At 39.0% G+C, this 23,075-nt stretch overlaps 1 protein-coding gene across 4 annotated transcripts in view; it reads left to right on the top strand.

The window, feature by feature from the left end:
• Positions 1-23,075, top strand: part of Csnk1a1 (casein kinase 1 alpha 1) — a 47,077-nt gene that overhangs the window by 4,419 nt on the left and 19,583 nt on the right. For 2 of the 4 annotated variants that reach the window (XM_042692135.1, XM_042692134.1), the window contains exons 3-5: positions 15,117-15,243; positions 19,957-20,055; positions 22,338-22,421. In XM_042692135.1, coding sequence (XP_042548069.1) covers positions 15,117-15,243; positions 19,957-20,055; positions 22,338-22,421 — 310 coding nt within the window. The remainder of the gene's footprint in view (positions 1-15,116; positions 15,244-19,956; positions 20,056-22,337; positions 22,422-23,075) is intronic. The other 2 variants (XM_042692137.1, XM_042692136.1) reach the window with 1 other exon arrangement.

The following is a 23,075-nucleotide window of genomic DNA, read 5'->3' as shown; positions in this document are numbered from 1 at the left end:
GCCACATTCCCAGCCTGAATTAGCATTCTCTTGAGAAATAACTATAAACAGAATGTGCTAGTCAATGCAATTAGATATTGGAAGTTTGAGCTCTAGATATTCATGTAGTATTGAGTGGGCTCTGTGGGCTATCAGTTCCTCATCTGTAAAATAAAAAGAAATTTATTTAGTTTTCTAGTTTTGTTTGGATTGGAAAGTACAGGGCAGAAAAGCAGTGTGTGTGTGCGTGCGTGCGTGCGTGCGTGCGTGTGTGTGTGTGTGCGTGCGTGCGTGCGTGCGTGCGTGGTAGAAGGGTATTCTTTGTTTTTGTATATCCTGCTTCTGGGTCAGGTTTTAGTAGGGTCAGGGACCCCTACTTCTTACCTAGTTGAACTTGGATCTTTCAGTTCTGGAATTTTAATACTTGTTTTCAGAGACTATCAACTAGAAAAACATTTTATCAGTTTGATGTTATGTTACTTTAAATGTTATTTTAGTAAGAAAATACCACATAAGACTTAAATAGCAAGTTTCTGGTAAATCATATATTGACCATTTAGAAGAAGTAATGTAGGAGACATACTTTTATAAAGAAATCATGTATATTGGGGCTGGGAAGGTAGCTCAGTGGTAGAGCGCTTGCCTTGCATGCCTGAGGCCCTGGGTTTGATTTCCTCAGCACCACAAGAGCAAAAAGAAAAAAGCCGGAAGTGGCGCTGTGGCTCAAGTGGTAGAGCGCTAGCCTTGAGCTGAAGAGCTGAGGGACAGCACCTAGGCCCAGAGTTCAGGCCCCACGACTGGACCCAAAAAATAAAAAATAAATCATGTATAAAGATGGGTGGGAATATAGGAGAATTGCTCCTGTCTTCTGTTTGTTAACCACAACTTTATTCCCTGTCTGAATGTGAACCAACCTTCTTTCCTTCCTTCCTTCCATCCATCGGTTGTGGGGCTTGAACTCCGGGTCTGGGCGCCATCTCCTGTGCTCTTCAACTCAAGGCGAGTGCTCTACTGCTTGAGCTACAATGCCACTTCCGGTTTTCTAGTGGATAAGAGTCTTAGAGACTTTCCTGCCTGGGCTGGCTTTGGACCGAGATCCTCTGATCTCAGCCTCCTGAGTAGTGTGAGCAACCGGCACCCATTTCAGTCTTTCTTGTCAGCATTAAGCATGAGTGATAATGTAATGCTATTATGAGAGAACAAAAATGGTAACTACGTTTGATGCATTCAGAATCCATTAAAGATCCTAGATGTATGAGAAATGGATTTTTATCTCAATGTGTAACTAAATTCCCACCACTCTAGAAGTGCTTTATATTAGTTTATTTAATACTATAATGCTAACTAGCATTTTTGATCTGGACAAGACTGGAGGCATAAATAGTCCCATCATAAAATTAGTCCACTGAATTCTAGAAGAGTTACCAGAGTCTACCTCTCAATCCTCCTGGCAGCCATTATCCACCTATCTGTCAAGGTCCCTTCGTGCTTGCTGATAGATTCCCTCCCTTTTCATTCAATGATACTTTGCTTTGGTTTCATGTTGAGATATTCAAAAGCTCTTCTGTAAGTGTAAGTAACCTAGGCTAGGGGTGTGAATCAATGTTGGAGTGCTTGTTTAGCACACAGAGGCCCTGGGTTCATTCACCAGCACCATACAAAAATTAATGTAATTTATTAATGCACATTATTTAACTAGAGGTTTATAATTTGGGATATTATCCCTCTTGAACTCATAGATTGTAGTTTAAAGTTTTTTTTATTTTACATCTTATTTGGAGTAAATACTTGGGGACCCATGTGCAGTATATAGGGTTTTTTTTTTTTTTCAGTCATTTTTAGAGCTCATTTTATGTCAAAAAAATTTAATTGTACCTACCTAAAGTATTAAGAAAGCTTTTTCGCATGGTCTTTTAATATTTAGTAAGGGATTTTGCAATCAAGAATGCTGTCATCATCAGCACACATACATACGAAAAAGAGTCAGGCTTCTACTTTTAATATTTAGTAAGGGATTTTGCAATCAAGAATGCTGTCATCATCAGCACCACATACATATGAAAAAGAGTCAGGCTTCTAGGTCAGTGGTAGAAAACATGCTTAGCATGTAAAGGCACTGAATTCATATCTCAGTCCCCCTCTCCAGTCTATAATCAAATAAAACTAGTTTTTGGAGTGATTGTTAAAATGTTGAGTCATTCAAATTGGTCCTTAATTGTGTGTGTGAATTCATGTGTATATGTGTATGTGCTAGTACTGGGACTTGAACTTGGCTTGGTTGCACCTTCTTTGCTCAAGGCTATCACTCTACCACTTGAGCCATAACTCCCAAGCTTTTTGCTGCTTAATTGGAGGCAAGAGTCGATTTGTCAGGGCTGGCTTCTAACTGCCATCCACAGATCTCAGTCCTGAGTAGCTAGGATTCTAGGCATGAATCACTGGAGCCAGCTACCTTAATTTTTTTTTTTTTTTTGGTAGTTACCGGCCTTTGAACTCAGTACTTCTGGCTTGTTAGGAACCTTCTAACAGTGTTTGAGCCACCAAACATAGTCCTTTTGCCTGGGAGTGTGGAGGTGTGGGGTGTTGAACAATGTAGCCCAGAATGGCTCTGAAGTCATGGTGCTCCTGCTTCAGCCTCCTGAGTATTAGAATTATAGGCATATGCTACCATGCCAGACTCTCTTTACTGCCTTTTGTTTCCAGTCTCAAAGGATTCTTAAAGTTTTACATAACTAATACACACTGAGCATAAACTGGTATATGTCTTAATAGGGTTTTTAAAAAGTGATGTAATATACATACACTGAAATTTGTAGGTGCTAATATGTGATTAAAGACGGGTACCTGTGTAAGTCTGGTAATCATAATGGGGAACTAGCGTTGGCAGAAAAATCTATGAATCTCCAGTTAATCAGCAAAACTGGAAGTGGAAGTGTGGCTCAAATGGTAGAGCACAAAAGTCTGGAGTTTAAGACCCAATACCAATGCACACAAAAATACATAGTTGGAGTTTTGACAATGTATATACTTGTGTAACCCATACTGCCCTATTTTTTTTTTTTTTTTGCATACACACTTAATTCTTTATATAAGGTAGTTTTTATGATGTAAGGGTATATAGGTTTTGGTGGTACTGGGATTTGAACAGTGCGTTGCACACATTTTAAGTATAGGTTCTATCACTTGAGCCATGCCTCCAGCCATTTTGTTCTAGTTAGAGATAACAGGCTCACTTTTTGCCAGGCTGGCTGGACTGTGATCTATGATTCTCCTACTTACACTTTTTCTATCATAACTGGAGTGGTGAATGGGCTCCACCATGCCCAGCTTTGTTGAGATGGAGTCTTGTTAACTTTTTGCTATGGGTGGCCTTGAGCCAGAATAAAAGTATTTGATAAAATAAAAGATTACTGTCCATTTCCTTGTGCAGTACTTTGTTCTTACGTTTGAGGTTTGTCTTTAATAAGTACTTTTGAAATAAGGGAGTATTTGGTTGAATTCAGTGTAACTAAATGTTTGTAAAACAAACGAACTAACAAGCATCTAGGCCTTTATAAATCTCTGAATCAGTACAATACTGTAAATTAAGATTTCATGTAATATGCCAGGGTGGTTGATTTGCAAAGCTTTTGAGTAGATCTTACTCCCTTTTAGCTATACAGTGGTTCCCAAATTGTGCCCCCCACACTGGATTCACATAAGGATCTTTTTTTTTTCTTTTTTGGTTGGTTGTGGGGCCTGAACTCTGGGCTTGGGTGCTACCTACCCCTTCAGCTCTTCAGCTCAAGATGAGCGCGCTCTACTGCTTGAGCCACAGCACCACTTCCGTTTTTCTAGTGGTTTATTGGAGGTAAGAGTCTCATGGACTTTCCTGCCCAAGCTGGCTTTGAACCGTGATCCTCAGATCTCAGCCTCCTAAGTAGCTAGGATTATAGGTGTGAGCCACTAGTGCCTGACCACATAAGAATCCTTTAAGAAAAAATTTGTCAAATGAATTCCAGGAAATGGAAACATGGGTTTTGTTGTTGTTAGTGGTGGTAGTGTTTGTTTTTGCTTTGGGTTTTTCTTTTATGGGGGAACAGAAGGGCACAGAAAGGGAGGGAGGAAAGATGAACAAATGCAATCATGCTATTCAATATACACTATATAGAAAATGAACTATGTAACTTGGGGCCAGAGACACAAGGAGGGGGAACAGGGAAAACGAAGGGAAGGGATGACATTGTCCAAAAAAGAAATGTACTCATTACTTATGAAATAGTAACCTCTCTATACAACACACTAAAAACAATAAAAATACTATTTTAAAAAAGAAAATAAAGAATTATCATCTGGGTTTTTTATTAGGTTGGTGTGGGGTTTGACCTGGATAGTACTTTTTTTTTTCAGCACTAAGGTTTGAACTTGGAGCCTTATGCCAATGCTCTTCTGCTATCCAGCCCTTCAGCCCATTAGAGGGTATGGTTTTATCAAGGCACCCCTAGTGATTTCGATGTGCAGCTGGAGCCACTGTACTATGCCATATTTTGGTTAGTAATTGCACCAGGAGCTCATCTGAGGTTCAAAGTCAGTACAGGCAGGAAGGTCCGAGAGACTCTGTTCTCCAATTAACCATCTAAGAGCTAGAAGTGGAACTGTGGCTTAAATGGTAGAGGGCCAGCACAAAGCTCAGGGAAAGTGCCCATTCCCTGAATTCAAGCCCCAGGACCAGCACTAAAATATTCACTGTTGCCTCTATCCACCCCATCAACCTGAAATCACATCTCAATTACAGTGGATTTATTTATTTATTTATTTGGTCAGTCATGGGCTTGAACTCAGGGACTGGTTGTCCCTGAATTCTTTTTTTTGGGTCCAGTCATGGGGTCCGAACTCTGGGCCTGGGCACTGTCCCTCAGCTCTTCAGCTCAAGGCTAGCGCTCTACCACTTGAGCCACAGCACCACTTCCGGCTTTTTTCTTTTTGCTTATGTGGTGCTGAGGAATCGAACCCAGGGCTTCACGCATGCAAGGCAAGCGCTCTACCACTGAGCCACCTTCCCAGCCCTGTCCCTGAATTCTTTCGCTCAAGGTAGCACTCTGTCACTTTGAGACACAGCTCCACTTCACACAGCTCCACTTCCAGTTTTTGAGTGGTTAATTGGAGGTAAGAGTTTCATGGACTTTCCTGCCTATCTGGCTTTGAATCAAGATCCTCGGATCTCAAGTCTCTTGAATAGCTAGGATTACAGGCAAAAGCTACCAGTGTCCGGCTGAGGGCTTGGTATTAATAGGAGACAACTTCTGGGAGTATATTTGGAAAGCTAAGAATTGATTGGGAGCTAGAGGTGTTGCTCAATGGTTGAGTGATTACCTGGCATTTGGAAGCCATGGCATAGAGGAAGGAGTCAGAACTATTCATAGATTTTCCACTTCCCATAAGTATTATTAATGCTTGAATTCCTCTTGAGCTTGCATCTCCACAACACCACTATTATTGTTAGAGCATTACAACAAGGAATGACAAAAATTAAGAGATCATTTGTAATGGTTGAAATTAAACTTTGACTAATACGAGAAAAGCTGTTTTTTTGGGGTTTTTTTTGGGGGGGGGGTCTGGTGGTGGGGCCTGAACTCTGGGCCTGGGCGCTGTCCCTCAGCTTTTCAGCTCAAGGCTACCGCTCTACCACTTGAGCCACAGCGCCACTTCTGGCTTTTTTCTTTTTGCTTATGTGGTGCTGAGGAACCCAACCCAAGGCCTCGAGCATGGCAAGCGCTCTATCACTGAGCCACCTTCCCAGCCTGAGAAAAGCTGTTTTACTGAGAAAATGAGATTCAACAGATATAAACTAGATGAAAGCAAATTAACAGGTGAAGAGCCAGTGTGGGTAATGGTCCTTTGTGCTTTATATACCAATCTATACTGGCTATTTGTGATTTCTTGTGGTCATTCCCCTAATTGCCATTCGCCCCTTCTCACCCTTTCCAGAATCAACCTTGGCTGAGAGGTGGCTTAGTGGTAGAGTGCTTGCCAGTATGCATGAAGCCCTGGGTTCAATTCCTCAGTACCACATAAACAAAAAAAGCTGGAGGTGGCATTATGGCTCAAGTGGTAGAGTGCTAAAAGAAGCTTAGGGGCAGTGCCTAGGCCTTGAATTCAAGCTCCAGGACTAGCCAAAAAAAAAAAAAAAATCAACCTTGCTGTATGCTAGTGTCTAATGCCTATAATCCTAGCCAAGATCTGAGGATCATACTTCAAACCAACCTGAGCACTCAAATCTGGGTTTTTTTTTTTTTTTGTCAGCTGTGGGGGCTGAACTTGAGGGCCTGGGTGTTGTCCCTCAGTTCTTCAGCTCAAGGCTAGCACCCTACCCTTGAGCCACAGCACCACTTCTGGCTTAAATCTGGGAATTTTTAATCTATTAACCAGCAAGAAGCTGGAACTGGATATATGGCTCAAGCAGTAGCTTGCCAGCCTTGAAGCAAAAACCTTAAGGGAAAGCTCTAGACCTTGAGTTTGAGTGCCAGTACTAACACACACACACACAAAAAGCAAAAACAAACCCAGAATCTATTTTCTCAGAGAAACTCTTCTCTAATGTCATTCTCCAAAATATAGATTGGATTCTAATAATTTATGTACTCTTCTTAATCACATATTATTATCCACTCATGCTGTACTATATATTATGAACGTAAGTATTATACTGGGCACAGTGGCTCACTCATAATCTGAGTTACTCAGGAGAGCATGGTTCAAGGCCAGCCTGCGCAAAAAATTACCAAGACTGTCTCAATAAGATAGGCATGATGACAAGCAAGCACCTCATACAAGGTGGCGACAGATATGAAGCTGGCCTTGCTCATTTAAAAAAATAGATATGCCAGGAACATATGGCTGTGCCTGTAATCCTAGTGATTCAGAAGGCTGAGATGTGAGGATTGAGGTTAGAAGCACTATCCACCAAAAAAAAAAAAAAAAAATGCTGAAAGTGGAGCTGTGGCTCCATGTATTGATAAGAGCACCAGCCCAAAGCAAGAAAGCTCAGGAACAGTGCCCAGTCACTTGAGTTCAAGCCCTAGAACTGGTGTATATGCATATACACACATTGTATTTTGTCATGTTCTCTACTGTAAAATTTACTACTATGTGTTCATGTTGTGAACTACCTTGAAAGTCTTATGTTTTTATAGTTTCCAAAGCTAAAGAACATACATACATACATATAGTAGAATGCAAAGAATAAGTTACAAGGAGATGAAGTGATTGGAAAATTGTAGACAATAGTTAAGGATCTTGGGGAATATTACATTAGCAAAGTATTAGTAACAGGAAGTATTTGATTTGTTATCACTGGTTAAAGGGTGCATATGATGGGCTGGAAATGTGGCTTAGTGGTAGAGTGCTTGCCTAGCATGCATGAAGCCCTGGGTTCAATTCCTCATAGACAGAAAAGGCTGGAGTGGTAGAGTGCTAGCCTTAAGCAGAAGAAGCTCAGGGACAATGCCTAGGCCCTGAGTTCAAGCCCCACAACTGACTAAAAATAAAGAAGAATACATATGATTCCGACATTTTAGATCTTACTCAACAGTTGGTTTAGAACAAGGATTCTTTTTTTCGTGTGTGTGTGTGTGTGTGTGTGTGTGTGTGTGATTATACAGGTGATATAGAGGGGTTACAGTTACCTAAGTCAGATAAAGAATGTATCTTTCTTGGACAGTGTCACCTCTTCCCTCACTTTGTTCCAGTTTTTCCCTCCCATCCCACCCACAAGTTGTATAGTCACTTCTAACATAATGTCTATGGAGTACCACTGCAGCATTTGTTCACCCTTTGTCTCTCCATTTCTGCTGCTGCCCCCCCTTAACCTCCCAAAGATAGGTAAATGAACAAACGACAAAAGAAAACAAAAACAGCAGCAGAGAAGCCTCTTGTCTCCATTTTTCTGGAGTTCATTTGAATAAATACTATTGTTTAGTGAATACTACTGCTGCATTGTTCACCCTTTGTCCCTCCATTACTGTGCTCACCCCCCAAAGACAGATAAATGAACAAACTAGACAAAAGAAAACAAAAGCAACAAAGAAAAAAAGCTCACTTCCATTTCCTGGAGTTCATTTGAATAAATATTTTCTATGATCAGATGTGCATAGGCATTGTGGCTTTCATAGATTCTTAACCTAGATCAACAGTGTCTTCCAGTTCCATGCCTCCAGGAGGTCTGTGTACTTGGTTCAATTAAAATTGCATCTTTTTGTGAACCTCTACATAAAATCTAAGAAATTAACTTTATGGTACCCAAACTTCACTATAACTGGTTTCCTTTATAATATATTGTGTATTTTATGCATTTGAAATGTTCCTCTCAGTTTGATCTGAGGATCGTGGCTCGAAGCCAGCCCAAGCAGCAGAGTCTATGAGACTCTTATCTCCATAAACTACTCAGAAAAGTCCAGAAGTGGCTCTGTGGCTCAAGTGATAGAGCCATAGCCTTGAGCAAAAGGAGCTCAGGAACAGCACCATTGTTAGGGAAATGGAGAATAAAGGAAACGGGCCAGACTTGATCTTCCACAGGTGGGGACTGTTAATTCAGATAGAGCAGAGAGGGGCACACCTTCCCATGGGCTTGGAGACTGCGAAGAGCTGGGACAGGAGTTGAGTTTTCATGAGGTCTGGGCAAGGAGGCAGGTTAATGAAAAATTTTAGGTCTAGGGAAGTGGGGCCAGAGTAGAATGTTTACAGCCAGGCTTAGGTGGATTGCCCTGTCTGAGTTGCACAGTCTGCGCATATCTTTGGTGGCCTGCCTGATGTCTGTATGCACCTGGGAAAACAGGGTGGGGGTTAGTCTTTCACTCAGGCTCTGAGTTCAAGCCCCAGAACCAGCACACACACAACTGTAATCCTAACTACACTGGAGACTGAGATCTAAGGATCAAAGTTAGAAACCAGCTCAGGCAGGAAAGTCCATTAGACTCACTCCCATATACCACCAAAAAGCCAGAGATGGAGCTGTGGCTCAAGTGTGTAGAGAGCCAACCTTGAGTGATAAAGCAAAGGAACCACGCCCTTAGTTCAAGCCTCATTACACCAGAGGGAGAAAGAGAAGAGTTATCTGAATCAAAATTAATTTAGTCTTCCTTAAATTATTAGTTCCTTTTTCATAATGAATGCCACTAATAAGATGAGATATAATAGTGTAATATTAAGTTGATGCCTGCAGCTTTCAGAAATAGTTAATATATAGTACAATTTCAGCAAGTCTCAACATTCTATTTCCATACGTGCAAATAAACTTAAATAAACCTTTGTTAGCCTTTCCTTAGCACTTTGCTCTCTCACTGATTCCCACCCACTATCCTAACCTGTTTGACTTTCCTGTCATTTTTTTTTCAGAATTTATTAATTATACCAAGGGTGTTTCACTATGGCTTTTCAATTGCATGTATTGTTTTGCTCAGAATGACCCTCTTACTTCTCTTCCTTTATCCCCACAATCTCCTATTTATTGATCAACAGCTTTCATTGAGATTGCCTATACCATCTTCATACATAGTTGTGCTGTATTTTCTTTTTTAGGGGGGGGGGGCCCGGTTGTGAGGCCTGGGCGCTGTCCCTCAGCTCTTCAGCTCAAGGCTAGCGCTCTACCACTTGAGCCACAGCGCCACTTCTGGCTTTTTTCTTTTTGCTCATGTAGTGCTGAGGAATCAAACCCAGGGCCTCAGGCATGCAAGGCAAGCGCTCTACCACTGAGCCACCTTCCCAGCCCCGTGCTGTATTTTCAATTAGTTATTCCCCCATCTTTCTTTCCCTCTCCCCTTTCCCTTATTTTCCTTTATCGTCCATAATTAGAATCATGTTCTCTGTAAATACATAAATTTATATATACATATGTACATGTCCATGAATGTGTATGTCATTTAGGTCTAGTTTTCACGTATGTTGAAAACAAGGGCATTTGGCCTTTTGAGCTTGGTTTGTCTTGCTTAGCACAATCTCATGTGATAGCCATTTTTCTACAAATGACATGATTTTCATTTTCTTTATGGCTGTGTAATGATCTGCAGTATACATATGTACTATATCTTCCTGTTTTTTGAGAAACCTCCAAAATGCTTCTTTATTTACATTCCTATGAAGCAGTATATGCATTCAGCCCCCACAAGGCCAGCATTTGTTGATTTGTTGTTTTCTTTATCAGTGCCATTCTGACTGGGATGAGATAGAATCTTAGTGTAGTGTTGATTTGCATTTTCTTTTTGGTTAAGGATTTTGAACATTTTTTTTATTCTGAAAAGACTGTACAGAGGGGTTACAATTATATGGGCAAGGTAATGAGTACGTTTCTTATCAAGCATTGTTGCCTCCTCCTCTGTTTCCCCTTCCCATCCCTTCTCATCCCCCCCCCCCCCCAAAGTTGTAAAGTTTGTTTTTCGTGTTTCCCCTTCCCATCCCTTCTCATCCCCCCCCCCAAAGTTGTAAAGTTTGTTTTTCGACATAACGTCTTGTACATCTCATTGTTGCAATGTCTCCACCTGTATCCCCATTTAAACAATTTGTTTTTTCCCTTCCCCTCCACAAAGTATACCAACATCAAATACAGTGAAAACAGGGGTTATACCATGGGGGAGGGGGACATACAAAGCAACAAAGAAATCATCTTATAAATATGTTAGAAACAATTGCAAGAAAGAAAAAAACATTTGAATTCTTATCTTGGGGTTCGTTTCACCTAACATCAGCTTATCTGACCTTTTCTGCTTGTCTCAGACATAAACTAGTTATTGAAAAGAAGGGAAACCATGGGACCTATGTTTCTTTGGGCCTGGCTTACTTTACTTAATATAAAAGTCTTTCCATTTCCTAACAAATGGGGCAGTCATTCTTTCTGATGGAGGCATAGAATTCCATTGTGTATAAATACCACATTTTCTTGATCCATTCATTTACTGAGGGGCATCAGAGTTGGTAGGGATTTTGAACATTTTTTAGAGAATTATTCACTTACTCAGTTATTAAATGGATTATTTTTTTGTGTGCCTTTTCTGGGGCTTGAACTTGGCTTAGGTGCTGTCCCAGACCTTTCTTATGATTAATTGGAAATAAGCATTTTCATGAGCTGGTTCCAGTGGCTCTCGCCTGTAATCCTAGTTACTCAGTGGCTGAGATCTGAGGATCACAGTTCAAAGCCAACCCAGGCAGAAAAGTCCATGAGATTCCTATCTCTAATAAACTATGCAGAAAAAGCCGGAAGTGGTGCTATGGTCAAGTGGTAGAGTGCTAGCCTTGAGCAAACAAGTTCAGGGACAGTACCCAAGCCTTGCTTGAGTCACAAGCCCCAGGACCAGCAAAAAAAAAAAAAAAAAATTCTGCTGGGACTGACTTCAAACCACAGTTCTCAGGTCTTAGCTTCCTGAGTTGCTAGGATTATATTTGTGTTCTACTAGTGCCTCAAGATTATTTGTGCTTTTGCTATTCAGTTTTATTAGCATTTTTAGTTCTGGATAATTTGATGTGTGCTGCGTCAATTCTTATCAATTCTTGTTCTTGCTTTCTGGACAATTGGGAGTCTGATTTGGAAAATAATTACTTACGACCATAAAATTCAGAATTTTCCCTGTGGTTTTCTGTCTTAAAGTTTGAGATCTTGTAAGTTCTTTGGTCCATTTAGAGTTCCTGTACAGAGTGAGAAGAAATAGGGATCAAGTTTGAATCTCTTAAATTGGAAAGTTGGTTTTCTCAATGTCATTTGTTGGATAGGCTGTCTGTCTATGTATGTTATATTTTTGTCAGAAATAGCTGTAGCTGTGTGGGGTTTTTTTTTTTTTTGGGTCCGGTCGTGGGGCCTGAACTCTGGGCCTGGGCCCTGTCCCTCAGCTTTTCAGCTCAAGGCTAGCGCTCTACCACTTAAGCCACAGCACCACTTCCGGCTTTTTTCTTTTTGCTTATGTGGTGCTGAGGAATCGAACCCAGGGCCTCAGGCATGCAAGGCAAGCGCTCTACCACTGAGCCACCTTCCCAGCCCCTGTGTGGTTTTATTCTTAAATCTTCTGTTCCTTTGGTCTTCAGATACGTTTTTGTGCCACTGTTCTATCCCCTACAAAACACTACCATTTGTCATTGTCGTTCTTTTCCCTCCATTTCCATGTTGCGCTCTGATGATAAGGAAAATGGTTAAATAGTGTTTTTCTTTATTTTGTTGTCCTAGCTACAAATTCTAATGGGTTCCTCTGCATACATACAGTCTTGTAGCCTTGTGTTCAAAAGTCTGTAGCACATTTATGAATGTATGCAAAGGTCATAATAAAGCCTTTTTTTTTTTTAAGGTCTAGGGCTAAAGGTGTAGATCAAGTAGAACATGTGCCTGGCAAGCACAAAGCCCTAAGTCCAAACCTTACTACCACTGAAAAAAAGAAAAGTCTCAAATGGTCAGCCACTTCTGTTCTACCTTGCGTAGTGGGAGCTCATATTCAGAAATAAGTCAGTTTGGGCTAGGAAGGTGGCTCAGTGGTAGAGCGCTTGCCTTGCATGCATGATGCCCTGGGTTCGATTCCTCAGCACCACATAAGTAAAAAGAAAAAAAAAGCCGGTAGTGGCACTGTGGCTCAAGTGGTAGAGTGCTAGCCTTGAGCTGAAGAGCTGAGGGACAGTGCCCATGCCCAGAGTTCAGGCCCCACGACCGGACCCCCCCCCTCCCCCCCCAAAAAAAAAAGGAAAAGAAAAGAAAGAAAAGTCAGCTTGTTATTGTCCCTTTCTGCCTTCCTATCCATTTATCAATCTGGCCATCAGCGGACTGTTTTTTAAGTCATCTTTAGGCAGGTTTACTTGCCATTGTTACTTAGTCTGGATTCTATTAGCCTCTTGTTAGCTTCATTGACTTGTACATGTATTTATGCTTTTTGTTATTTCCTTTATTAATTATACAGAGGGGTTTGTTGTGATATTCATGTGTCTGTATGCTTTGATCATATATATTTATATTTACCCCATTACCTTTTCTTATCCTTCGCTCATTTTACTTTTTATTTTCAATGCCAATCCTAGGGGCTTGACTGGGTGCTGTCCCTGAGCCTTTTTTAGGCTATCGCTCTACCACTTGAGCAACAGTTCCAGTTCTACTTCCAGCTTTTTGGTGGCTAATTGGAGATAAGAGTCTCACTGACTTTCTGAGCCCAGGCTGGCTTCCAACTGCCATCCTTAGATCTCACTGTCTGGAGTAGTTAGGATTATAGATATGAGCCACCGATATCTGGCTCTTCCTCTTTTAAAGACAGGTTTTCATGGATTTCCTTCTAAAAAATAGTTTTATTATTTATTGTTACTAAGGTGTTGTGCCAGAGGGACTACAATTATGAAATGGTAGTGTAATGGTAATGAGTACATTCTCTCTCTTTTTTTTTGGACAGTGTTACTCCTTCCTTTATTTTTCCCCAGTTTACCCCTTCATTCTGTTTTTATGCTTATCTTTAAACTAGATTTAGTTTGTATATGGGTTTGAGGAAGGAGATGAGAGAGCAGAGGTACAATTTGACTTACTATAGTGGGGGGGGGGGGCCTGAACTTGAGAGAGCAGAGGTACAATTTGACTTGCGTGCGTGTGTGTGTGTGTGTGTGTGTGTGTGTGTGTGTGTGTCTCGTGGGGCCTCAACTCTGGGCCTGGGCCCTGTCCCTCAGCTCTTCAGCTCAAGACTAGCGCTCTACCACTTGAGCTACAGCGCCACTTCCGGCTTTTTTCTTTTTGCTTATGTGGTGCTGAGGAATCGAACCCAGGGCCTCATGCATGCAAGGCAAGAACTCTACCGCTGAGCCACCTTCCCAGCCCCATGACTTAGTATATTCTTAGGGGCCTTTTTGTAATACTCTTAAATTATTTCAGGTAACACTAAAGTCTAAAGGTATTGACTTAAATAGAAAATAAAGCCCCTAGCATTTTACTTTTTAAATTGTTTCCTGTTACATAACAATTATTGTTAAAATTAGAGTACATGGAGATTGGCTCAAATGGTAGAGCACCATCAGCCTTGAGCAAAAAAGCTAAACAGGAGCTGGAGGTTCTGATTTCAAGTCTTATTATCAACACAAAATAAATATATGGATTATTTTAAATGTCAGGAACATTTACCACAGTGTACTTAGCAACAGCACGTCATCTCCTTATCACTAAAAATGTCTAAGGTTAAATGAGTTTCTAACCTGAATGCATAGGGAAAATGGGAATTGAAGTTGAGGTGCTTTGGTGGTGGAGTTTTGCTTTAGCTGGGCCTGAAGTTTTAAACTCTGGGCTTGATGTCCAAGAACTTTTGTAATCAAGGCTGGCTCTACCACTTGAGCCACAACTCTATACTTCCAGTTTTTTGTGGTTAATTAGAGATAAGAATCTTTTGAACTCTCCAGCCTGGGTTGGCTTCAAACCGAGAACTTCAGATATCAGAATCTATCTGAAAGAGATTTTTATATTGATATACTTTAGATTGTCTACAGATTTTAAGTCAAGTCTGATTCCAGTTAATGCTTACTCATCTGATAAAAGAGATCTTTGCTTTTTGAAAGGTTTGGAATGGCTGATATAAGAGTCATTGTCCTTAGGATCTACTAGATCTCTTCAGTAAGTCCAGGTGAGATTACAGAATTTACCCAGATTCACAGGAATTGGTTTAGTGGCTGATGAGGGTATAATTGCTCTGTCTCTGTGAGAGGACTAATTAAGGCTGCTGTGCATGTCCTGTCTTTATAGGACAATGAGGTCACCTAATGGGAAGAAATATTTTATTATTCTGTATTGAACAATGTAGTTAAATCAGTTGGTTCATGATCTGAACACATTACCTTAAATAAAATTCAACCAGGGGCTGGGAATATGGCTTAGTGGTAGCGTGCTTATCTAGCATACATGAAGCCCTGAGTTCATATTTCCTCAATACCACGTAAACCGAAAATGCTGGAAGTGGTACTGTGGCTCAACTGGTAGAGTTGAACAAAAGAAGCTCAGGGACAGTGCCCAGGCTCTGAGTTCAAGCCCCAGGAGTGGCAAAAAATAAATAAATAAAATAAATAAATCGCAACCAGAGAAGGAAAGCTATCTTCATCCTAAGGGGTGAAAATAGTGATAATATAATTACATTTCATAATAGTACCTCATTTTCTTTTTTCCCTTTTGCTAGGTGGTATGGTCAGGAAAAAGACTATAACGTGCTAGTCATGGATCTTCTGGGACCCAGCCTTGAAGACCTCTTCAATTTCTGTTCAAGGAGGTTCACAATGAAAACTGTACTTATGTTAGCTGACCAGGTATGTGAACTTTTGACAAAAATAAAAGCTAAGAATACTGCTATAATTTAAATGTTCATGAATCAGAGTATTATATGATATGATTTACCTTTGGGAAAGCAAGAAGGTTTTTTAGTTTTTTTATTTTTTGTGCCAGTTCCAAGCCTGAATTCAGGGCCTAATATTATCCCTGATCCTTTTGGCTTAAAGCTAGCAGTCTACCCTGTGAGCTACAGCTCCACTTCCAGTTTTTTGGGTAGTTGATTAGAGATAAAAGTCTCACAGACTTTTCTACCCTGGCTGATTTCCAATTGAGAGTCTCAGATCTCAGCCTCCTGAGTAGCTAGGATTATAGATGTGAGACACAAGTGCCCAAAGCAAGAAATTTTATACCCTGCTATTACAGAGTGTGTATTCATGTGTACAAATCTAACTTGTAAATATTCTCCTATGGAAGTAGAACTATAAATACGTTTAAGTCCCTTTTTAAAAGCTGGGTTTTGTGTGCATATGTAAGTGTTTTGTTTTAACCCCATTCCTAGAGATTGAACTCGGGGTGAGGGTGATGTCTCTACCTTTTGTGTTCAAGATTAGCACTCTACCACTTAAGCCATAGCTATACTTTAAGAGTCTCATGGACTTTCTTGACTAGGTTGGCTTAAAACTGTCATTTTCAGATCTCAGCCTCCTGAGTGGCTAGGATTATAGGCATGAGCCACCAGCTCTTAGCTATTGAATATTGTGATATATGCCTGTAATATCAGTATACAGTTGGCTGAGAGAAGAGGATTGAAAGTTTAAGGCCACCTTGGCGTATATAGTAAGGTACTGAATTAATTAAGAGTTCATTATTTGTTTTTGGTGCCGGACCTGAGGCTTGAACTCTGGGATAGTGTCCCTTAGCTTTTTTGCTGAAGGCTGATGCTCTATCAGATAAGCCTTCTGGTTTTAGTTAATTGAAGATTCTGCACAGGGTAGCTTTGAATCACAATCTTTAGATCTCAGCTTCCTGAGTAGCTAGGATTAATTAAAGGTATGACACTAGTGCCCAACTAGTGCTCCTTTTTCAGAGCAGGAAAAAATGGTAGAGATAATTCAAGTTAAATTCTGTACTTAATAAAATTATGTGGAAGAAAGTTATACATAATGGTGTACACTTAAAATCTAAGGCCTGCAAGGCTGAGATACATTAAGAGACACTGTCTTTAGATACACCTATTTTGTCTTGTTTTTCTTCCCTTGGGGTAAGATCTTGTCATGTAGACTAGGCTGGCCTTAAAACTGGTGATCCTCCTCCCTCCTTCAGCCTCCCTTGTGTTTAAATTTCAGGGCTTTTCCACCTAAACAATGGATTGATGGATTTTGGGGGGTGGTGTAATGGGGTTTGAACTTGACCTGTTTATTTCTAGGGGCTTTACCACTGAGCCATACCTCCAGTCCTTTTTTGCGATGGATACTTTTTTACACCCCCCCCCCCCCCCCCCCCCCCGTGGATACACCTAGATTACAGTCCACTTAGGCATCCCATTGTAGTTGGATGAGAAGCATGTTCCTACAGCACACCTACCTGTTGATTTAGAAGAGGTCTCATGTGTGTGCCTAGTCTGGCCTCCTGATCCTCCCGCTTGCAACCTCCCAAATACCTTGAATTACAGGTGTAAGCCACTAGCTCCCTGCTATGACATTTCTTATATTGGATTCAAAGAATTAAAAGGTAGTGCTCATTTTCTTAATTAGCATCTGATTCCCCAAGCTTCTTTGTGGCTTAGGAAATATTAGCAAATTATGGTGTTCAGTTTGTGGTATGTTGTAAACTGTAGCTTTATAAGGTTAAAAAGCTTTCAAGATGTTGTAACTAACATGAGTGTATCACAATAAAGGTTATTTTGGAGGCTTGCTAACATATAAGCATTTATACAGTGACTGAAATTTGAGGGCTTACCTGTAAGAATAAAAAGAATTAGTCCCTTTCCTGTAGGAGCTTAGACTCTAGAAGAAAATATTGGAAAAAATGAGTTATTTGGGGTTCTAGAATTAAAGTCTGGGTTAGTACATGAATAACACAAGAAAGAATATAGTTCCTGAAAATGAGGTTGCAGGATAGCTTTTTTTGTAATGTAGTTAAACAAAAGAATTGTAGTCTTGCTCTGTAGATGATAGATAGCATTTAAAGTAGTCAGGTTTCTGCCATTAATTATCATATACCCGACCTTCCCCTGTGATTATTAATCACAGGTTAATGATGGCTATTTCTTCACTGAGACAAATGTGCACGTTAAGTGACCTAAATATTTGTGGGTTGTTTTGACATAGATCTTGACATGTATCAATGAGAAGAACAAGAACGTATGGATAGAAGATGATGTTGTCCATCTTTAGATATAGGATACATTTTAAAATACAACTTCAGAAAAATATCTAGTAGAAAATAGAGATTTGGAAATTAGAAATTTTAAACTAAGTCTGTGGGACATACAAGCAAGCTAGTTAATTTTTAAAAGAGTGAGATAACTGTTAATTAGAACAGTACTCCTCTAAAATAAGTTTATGGCCTATTTTGAAAGACAGTGGATATTATCTGTGAATATTTCTGTATTATCAATGAAAAGTATATACTTTAGCAACTCTTCATGATTGTATTGGATTAATATATATAGCCTATAGAAATAAAAGCACTAACTAGTATTTGAGAAATATGTGCATAAATATTAATATATACCCTTTGTTATAAAATTTCTATAGCCTATAGAAATAAAAGCACTAACTAGTATTTGAGAAATATGTGCATAAATATTAATATATACCCTTTGTTATAAATAAAATAGAAACAATAATGTGAGTAGACGAGTAACTGAGACACATTTATATTAAACTTAAAAAAAATCTACAAACTCAGAATAATGTAGACATTAATAAGGAAAGGGGCTTAAGATTTGTTTAGCTCAATGGAGAGCATTTCTTCAGCACATATGAAGATCTGAGTTCAACCTGGCTAATAATAATATAATAAAAGCTACATGATTTGGTTTGACATAATTTCCAAGCATTTATGTTCACTAACACAGAAATGTGTAGGCTATGTTTAGTTAAAACAAGAAGCTGGGTGCTGGTGGCTCATGTCTGTAACCAACCTCCTGTTGAGGAAGCTGAGATCTAAAGATAAAGGTTCAAAACCTGTCCAGACAAACAATTGGGGAGGTTCTTATCTCCAAATAAAAGTCAGAAGTGGAAAGTGTGACTGAAGTGGTAGATTGAGTGAAAAAGCTGAGTGAGAGCTTAAGGCCCTGGTTGACATCCCAGAACATCCACGCTCATACACATGTACCCCTCCCCCCCCCAATAAATAAATAAATAAAAAGAATAATCTACTTAGAATATATTACGGTACAATAGAATATATAACTATAAATGTTTTCTGAATTCATTGATTTCAATATTTTCATGTATATTTTTCACAAAATTTATGGAAATATTTTCATTATAACTATACAGCTGGATCTATTAAAATATAAATTTACTTCTGTCACTATTTTAAAGAAAAAGAAAGACTGCTTCTACTGTAGTATGAATATCAATTGGTCAACAACTCCCAAATGTGTGTGTTGCAGTGTGTATATTTTATGCCATGTTTATATGAATAACATGGAAATAGATATTGGTACTACCTAGCTTGTTTTGTGTGGCTATGTTGTGGTACACGGGAATTGAGCCTAGGACAGTGTGCATGCTAAACACACAGTCTCCCACTGAAATATCCCTTATGCCCTACCATACTATTTTTATGAGTTACCTTAAGGTACAAAATTAAAATCCAAAGGTTTGGTAGCTACTCAGGAGGCTGAGATCTGAGGATCGTGGTTCAAAGCCAGCCCAGGCAGGAAAGTCTGTGAAACTTTTATCTCCAAATAAACCACCAGAAAACCAGAAGTGGCGCTGTAGCTCAAGTGGTAGAGCACTAGCCTTGAGCTGAAGAGCTGGGGGACAGCGCTCAGGCCCAGAGTTCAAGGCCCCTGACCGACCAAAAAAAAAAAAAAGATCCAAAGGTTTGGGCTGGAAAAGTGACTTAGTGGTAGAATTACTTGCCTAGCATGCATGAAGCCCTGGGTTCGATTCCTCAGTACAACAGGAACAGCAAAAGCTAAAATGGCTCTGTGGCTCAAGTGGTAGAGTGTTAGCCTTGTGCAAAAAGAAGCTCAGGGACAGTGCCCCAGGACTGGCAAAAAACAAAAACAAAAAAAACCACAAAACAGTTTTTCTTTTAATTTTTGTCTTTTTAGGCCAGCATTGAAGCTTAAACTCTGGGCATTGAACTCTTGCTTAGCTTTTTCTTTCTTTCTTTCTTTCTTTTTTTTTTTTTTTTTTGTGAAAATACTGTACAGATGGGGCTTAGCTATTTCTTCTCAAGGCTGTTGCCTTAACACTTGAACCACATCTCCACTTCTAGCTTTCTGTTGTTTAGAGATGAGTCTATAATCAGAACATTGCAAACACCAAGTCTTCTGCCAGATTAGACCCATGTTTTTAACCATTAATACAAGAAAGACAAGCAAAAGGGCATTGTGGGTTTATACTTAGATATCAATCAGGCTAGGAGTAAATAAGGTACTTTTTTTTTACTTTTTAATATTTTTTATGCCATCATTAACCCAAATACTTCAGTATTGAATTGCTTTGAGAAATAATCCGTTATTTTCTTTTATCACTTAACTTTATCTCTGCTTCCCTTTTTTCTAGATGATCAGTAGAATCGAATATGTGCATACAAAGAATTTTATACACAGAGACATTAAGCCAGATAACTTCCTAATGGGTATTGGGCGTCACTGTAATAAGGTTAGTCAAATGCTTTTTTGCATGAAACAATAAAAAATAAAATATTGGCAAGTTGCTTTGGTACTTTTCAGTCTTTAAAAAGCCATAGTAAATGGAAATTGCTTTAAAAGATTATGCTGGAAGGATAATCAGCTAACTCTTATTAACTAAGTAACTTGAAATATATTCTTTTCAACTTACCAACCATGTTAGTTACCTATATGGGAATTCAAAATTCCAAGGGCTTTTTAATGAACTGGAATCATCTGTTATTTACCTATTGAACAGTTGTATATTTTTCATTCACTTGAATAGCAAAAATCTCTATATACTTTTCCTTCTCAATGCTAAAAGTCAGATTTAACCTTTAGTGTGGGTTTTCTAAATACAAGTTTGTGCCAGTGTGGGTACCACTGACCCATCTGTCACCCTGGAGTTAACATTTGCTGACTGAGCATGGTTGATACTGAGAATTCTTTAGTCCTTGGATTTGTGTATTTGAAAGGCTAATTTGGGATCCTGCTTCAAAAGTAGTTAACAATTTCTTAACTTGGGTGCCAAGTCTGGTGAGTTCACCACTTTTAAAGGAAAACACAGACAAGTGAAATGACATTCATACAACAAAATTAGTGTTCGTTAGTGTCTCTGAGAATGGATCAACTTATGGGGCAATTGGGTTTTTTAGCTAGTGGCGCATGATTGCAGTTAGAAACTAATTGTATTGAAACGTTTCTGCAATGATTAGTGTTATTGAGTGAATTGCTTTCTTTATCCATTCATGTTAAGCTCGGGCAGACAGGCAGCATTGGCAATGCATTAAGCATGTTAAAATCTGATGATCTGATAGAAATTCTCAACTTCAGGACAACTTGCGGGCTTTTTCGTTTTGTGGGGAACATTGTTTTCAGAAGGAAGATTCCCATTTGTTAAACTGCCAGGGAATGTTTGGTGTTTTTAGGTCCAGCTTTAAATGTTTACCTTTGTTTGCCTGTATGAATGCCAACTTGGAGCCGTATTATTGGAATTGTTGTAACTTATTAATGTCTGAGGTACTAATGTTAGTCTGACCAAGTTTTAGGAGATTACATTTTTTATTGTACCATAAATAATGAAAGATTTTCATTCTATATGTGACTTTTTTCTCAAATTGTATTTTGAAAAAATAATAACTTCAAAGAATTGAAGTGTCCAGGTTCTTAATTTTCACTGCAAAACCTGGTAATTTAATGGAAAAAAATGCTATTTGGGGGGCAGTTTTGTCAGTTTGACTCTTCTTTTGGCCATTACCCAGCCCTCTCTTTCCCATATTCTTACCCCTAACAGTCCCGTTATTCTGCATGATGACAGTGCAGGACATAGTTTTTCCTTCAGTTTAAGTGATGGCCTGGATAATACTTTTTTAAGGGGGGTTATTCCTCCTTAAGTATAATTCATTAATGACATGGCTGTTGGGAAGTCCGAGTTACTACCTGGTAATGAAAGACATTATAGAGCCTGTGTCCTTGCAGATATTAAGAATTTTGTGCAGCAGCTTATTGTTACTCAGATTCAGAGAGACTGTTGAGTAGATGTGAACTATTTTGCTTCATTGAGATTAAAATAATTAAGATTGCTCTTGAACATTTTAGTGTTTTATGTGATTAGTTTTTAGTGTTTCTGTATTATAGTTTCAAGATGCCAGTTATGAGACTGGATTCTTTGGTTAGTTTGTTCCAGTAGTTTTCTATTCATGGGGGGGAATGTTTGGGGGGAGGGGCTTTTGAGGTTGATTTTTGAAGTTAAATTTATTGGAAAATTGTTCTGAATTTGATATTTGGGAGTGGCCACTCCAATCTTAGTGAATATGTTCATTTCTTCCAGTAATCAGCCCTGCATGCTTTCAAAAATAAATTCTAAGGTGACTAAATGCCTTCTACCTCTTCCTTACTGAAGATTTTTTTTTCCCCTGTACAATCTCTTTTGGGGGAAGGGCAGATTGTGGTACCAAAGATTATAGACCTAAATTCCCCATTTTTGCTTTAAAAATTAAAGAGCCAAATGTCACCATTGCTATCCCTGTTTCAGGCAGTGACACAATAATAGTGGCATTAAAAACTCAAGTATTCTGTAGAATTCAAATATTCTTAAGCATGTGATATTCTTATTTGGAAAACTGAGATAGAGCTACCATGCTTGTGGAAGAAGGATGGCATTTGGCTACCCTGTTCTTTCTCTAATGCCTCGGTGTTGCCTGTCTGCGCCGGCCATTGTTGCAATGTAAGCAATACTGTTTGATGCACTGCCACCCTCTATTGTCTGTTTAGTGTTTAGAATCTCCAGTGGGGAAGAGGAAAAGAAGCATGACTGTTAGTACTTCTCAGGACCCATCTTTCTCAGGATTAAACCAGGTCTGAAACTGTCTCCTATTCCAACCTCAATCCCAAATTCATGTGCTTTTCTTTTTTATTGTTTTATTTTAATTATTTTTGTTTTGTTTTAATTCTGGAGAATATAGATCTTGCTCAAGCACCTCTTACGTTGGCATTATTCAGACATACTTGGCAAACATAACATTACTAAGATGTTTTTTTTTCTGGCTTTTGCTTAAAAGTTGTAAAGTTTAGAAAAAAAACTAACTGAAAATAGGCTATTCTTTGTTTTAGAATGCTAACATCCATATAAGGAAATATGTTTGTATATACTGGAATTCCTTACCTAGTAGTAAACTTGTGATAGACTATTTTGTTTTTAAAAATATATTTGGAGTTGCAGAGCTTAATATATAAAAACTCAATTGCATTCAATACTATGAAATGAATATATTCTTCCTCACCATTCTACTTTCCTAAGAACCTCAGGTAAGTATAGGTCAGATTTTTAGATCTAGTGTTTCTAGACTTGATAGTCACTCGGTAAATTCTTACTTTCAACCAAATGGTTGCTTAACAGCATTATATGCTTTAGAACTAGAAGACATTATGTTCTTAACAATATAATAGCAATAATTAAAGAACTTACAGATTAAATTGTAGACCGACAGTCAGTAGTAGTATGAAATACAA

The sequence above is a fragment of the Dipodomys spectabilis genome, unplaced genomic scaffold (genome assembly GCF_019054845.1).
Source record: "Dipodomys spectabilis isolate Male_0828 unplaced genomic scaffold, ASM1905484v1 ptg000147l, whole genome shotgun sequence".
NCBI lineage: Eukaryota > Metazoa > Chordata > Mammalia > Rodentia > Heteromyidae > Dipodomys > Dipodomys spectabilis.
Note: the sequence above shows the minus strand (reverse complement) of the source record. Positions and strands in the feature narration are given on the sequence as shown.